This window comes from Gekko japonicus, unplaced genomic scaffold (assembly GCF_001447785.1).
Source record: "Gekko japonicus isolate JY-2015 unplaced genomic scaffold, Gekko_japonicus_V1.1 scaffold6277, whole genome shotgun sequence".
NCBI classification, from domain to species: domain Eukaryota; kingdom Metazoa; phylum Chordata; class Lepidosauria; order Squamata; family Gekkonidae; genus Gekko; species Gekko japonicus.
Window position 1 is genome coordinate 24,159 of NW_015175562.1, and position 3,963 is coordinate 28,121.

Below are 3,963 nucleotides of genomic sequence, written 5' to 3' on the forward strand. Positions count from 1 at the left end.
AGATTGGATTTATACCCCGCCCTTCACTACCCAAGGTTGTCCCAGAGCGACTTACAATCTCCTTTCCCTTCCCCTCCCTACAACAGACACCCGGTGAGGTAGGTGGGGCTGAGAGAAACTGCTCTTTTTTCAAGAGCAGCTCTGACAGAACTGCGACTTGCCCAAGGTCATCCAGCAGGTGCAAGTGGAGGAGTGGGGAATCAAACCCGGTTCTCCCAGATTAGAGTCTGCGCGCTTAACCACTGCACCAAACTGGCTCTCCAGGGAAAACTTTTCGACAGTCAGAGCGGTGCCACAGTGGAATCAGCTGCCTCCGGAGGTGGTGAGCTCCCCCTCCCTGGCAGTCTTTAAGCAGCGGCTGGACAAACACTTGTCAGGGATGCTCTAGGCCAGTGGTGGCGAACCTATGGCACGGGTGCCAGAGGTGGCAGTCAGAGCCCTCTCAGTGGGCACGCGTGCCATCGCCTCAGCCAGGCGCCGCCCATCGTTAAAGTGTCGAATTCTCTGCCAAATAATTTTAAGTAAATGAAAGCCTTTGGGATTGCTTTCCTGACTTTGTTTGGATCATCTTAAGTTAATGTATGAGTTGTTTTTTCTAAAGTAAAACCTCAGTATTCAGGTTAGATTGCCGTGTTGGCACTTTGCGATAAATAAGTGGGTTTTGGGTCGCGGTTTGGGCACTCAGTCTCTAAAAGGTTCGCCATCACTGCTCGAGGCTGATCCTGCGTTGAGCAGGGGGTGGGACTAGACGGCCGGTCTGGCCCCTTTCCAACTCTGCGTGATTCTATGATTCTGTGATCTCTGTCGCCTGCAGGTCAGTTGCAATCGTGGGAGATCTCCAGGCCCCACCTGGAGGCTGGCATCCCTCTCCACACATGCTCCCCGGGGGAGCACGTAATCAGTGCGACGTTCATGATGAACGGGCCCCGCTTCCGGATACTCACCAGCCGCGCGGGCTCTCTGCAGCACAGACGTGACCTCATTTCCCGCCGTGGTGTTGCACTGGTCGTAGCGGGCGGCTGCGCTCAGCCCTGCTGTCTGGTAGTTGCCCTTCACCCCGCAGAGGTAGGCGGTGGCGGTGCCCGCGCTGTCTGGCACTTGCCGGTCCACGTTGTACGTCTGTCAAAAGGCAAGGGGACGCGGTTGGGAGGGCCGCAACTGGCCCCGTTTGCTCCTTCCAGAGAGCTGCCGATTGGTAGGGAGACACAGGGAAGCAAAGGGCAGGAAGCCAGCTCAGGTTTGGGAAAATCCTGGAGATTTAGGGGGTTGAGTTAGGGGAGGGGCCTCGGCAGGGTAAAATGCCACAGAGTCCCGCCCTCCAAAGCGGCCATCGTGTCCAGGGGAACTTTTTGGTGTCGTGGTTAAGTGCGCAAACTCTAATCTGGGAGAACCGGGTTTGATCCCCACTCCGCCACATGACGCCGGCTGGGTGACCTTGGGTCAGTCCCCGTTCTCTTGGAGCTGTTCTCTCAAGAGCAGTTCTCTCAGGGCTCTCTCAGCCCCGCCTACCTCACAGGGTGTCTGTTGTGTGGAGGGGGAGGGAAAGGAGACTGGAAGCTGGTCTGGGTGAAGGGCGGGGTATAAATCCAATCTCCAATCAAGTAGTTTGCTCTGGAGCCATCCTCCCTGGGCTAAGACAAAAATGTGCGAGCCGGAGGCTAAAAAAACTGTGAGCTAGCTCACACTCACTCAGCTTAGAGGGAACACTGACTACAATTACGTTTAAGTTTTTTTTGGGGGGGGGGAATTGCTACAAATCAAATTGGAAAACAACAGGAAGACAACAGGAAAACATTAGAATAAAACTGAACGAATGGTGGCAATTCCAGATGAAATGATGAGTGCAGTTGGTCTCAGCACCTTGGAAAGGGCCAAGTAGGGGAAAGCATCCATAGCCAAAGGCGTTTCAGGGCCCAAATGCCCCAGCATCTGTCCATTCAGGATGCGGGCGGCTGTGATGGTTGATACACCCATGCCTGCAGAGGAGACAGACTTGCTTCAGAAAACGAGTATTCTTTGTTCCAGTATATGGACCTGACCTCATCCCCCCCACCCCGGCACCTTCCCGGCACCTTCCGGATCAAGTTTCCTCCAGGGAGCGCCTCTCTTCCATCACCCATAGTATACCGGGGGGGGGGGATGCTCCCTCTAAGCTGTGGACGAGCCATTTGGCTGCTGCATAAATTAGTCTGCTCCGGAGACGTCCTTCCTGAGCTCAGACAAAAATGTCTGAGCCAGAGGTTAAAAAACTGTGAGCTGGGGGCTAAAAAACTGAGCTAGCTCACACTAACTCAGCTTAGAGGGAACACTGCCGGGGGGGGGGGTCACATGGGCACATGAAAATGCCTCATACCGGATCAGACCCCCAGTTCATCAAGACCAAACTTGTCTACACAGGTTGGCATCAGGGTTTCAGGCAGAGGTACAGTGTCGAGTCTAAGCTGTCGAGTCTTGTGAGCAAAAAGTCTACTTTGTGATCGACCGGCATTGAAGTTGTGAGCGAGCGATTGGGCTGCTGCATCAATGAGTTTGATCCAGAGCCGTCCTTCCTGAGCGAAGTCAAAAAGTTGTGAGCTGGAGGCTAAAAAACCGTGAGCTGGCTCACACTAACTCAGCTTAGAGGGAACACAGCCTACTACTGTATTTTTTTTTTAAACTGGAGACAGTGGGGATTGAACCTATGACCTTCTGCCTGCTAAGCAGATGCTCTGCCACAAAGCCACATTCCCTCCCCTAGCACATGAAGCTGCCTTCTACTGGATCAGACCACTGGTCCATCATGGTCTTGTCTACTCAGACTGGCAGCGGTTCCCCAGGGTCTCAGGCTGAGGTCTTTCACATCACCTCCTACCTGATTCTCTTAGCTAGAGAGGCATCCAACAAGGCTCTTCTGATGTTCTTGTGAAGGCCTCGGCCTCTATGCCCTGTTATCAGCCCTCTACGCATCCAACAAGGCTCATCTGATGTTCTTCTGAAGGCCTCAGCCTCTATGCCCTGTTATCAGCCCTCTAGAGGAACTGGTTGGCCCCTGTGTGAGACAGGATGCTGGACTAGAGGGACCCTCACTGGTCTGATCCAGCAGGGCTGTTCTGATGTCCTTATACTGTCTCAAGAGCAGGTGTGAATTCTGGGAGCTCTCCAGGCCCCGCCTTGAGGCCTGCAACCATATTTGACACTCACATCATCCGTACACTTTCTTCTGCACCACCCACCAGCCCCAGAAGCCCTGGTCTGTGTGTTCAACTGTCCAACCGGCCAACCCAACCCACATTCTGACCACTCACCGTCTCCCAGGAAGAGGATGAGGTTCTTGGCCCGGTAGTGCCGAGGGCGGAGACGGAGGGCTTGTTGGATGGCCTGGGAGGCCTTCTTATTCCAGAAGGCTGGATCCTCCTCTTCAGCTTGAGGAAGAAAAGCGGCACGTGTTAGGAAGAAGAGCTGGGTTTTTTATACCTCACTTTTCACTGTCGTAAGGAGTCTCGGTGCAGCTTACCATCTCCTTGCCTTCCTCTCCCCACGACAGACACTCTGTGAGGGAGGTGGGGCTGAGAGAGAGCCCTGAGAGAACTGCTCTTGAGAGAACAGCTGTATAGAAATATTGATTTCTAAGTGTCTCCTGCATTCTCCTGTTCTGTCTTTTGGTAACAGGCTGTGCCTTATTTCCTGTTACAAGCCAAATGGTAGGCCCCACGGCCTCAATTGCATGCCATAAACCCACATTCTTCACACTTCCATGCTGGAAGCTAGGCCAGCATGCCAGAAGCTCACGTAGCCGATGGAGAAGCTGGAGTTGGGGGCCAGGTGACTGCAGGCGTGGTTTCCAAACTTCCAGCCTATCCCCACTTGTACCCATGACGACACAGAATGGGCCACCCCCCTGCCCACTTGCATATAACTGGTCATTCCCTATGGGAGAGACGCTCTCTCTCTCTCTCTCTGCTCTTGTGTTCTTGCTCTCAGTTC

At 53.8% G+C, this 3,963-nt stretch overlaps 1 protein-coding gene across 1 annotated transcript in view; it reads right to left on the minus strand.

Moving 5' to 3' along the window:
* Positions 1–3,438, minus strand: part of LOC107122900 (intestinal-type alkaline phosphatase-like) — a gene marked incomplete at its 5' end in the record, with an annotated part of 17,949 nt that extends 14,511 nt beyond the window's left edge. Inside the window, 3 exons of the mRNA XM_015426039.1 lie at positions 945–1,119; positions 1,861–1,976; positions 3,285–3,438. Of these exons, the coding sequence (XP_015281525.1) occupies positions 945–1,119; positions 1,861–1,976; positions 3,285–3,438 (445 nt within the window). The remainder of the gene's footprint in view (positions 1–944; positions 1,120–1,860; positions 1,977–3,284) is intronic.
* Positions 3,439–3,963: the final 525 nt, after the last annotated feature.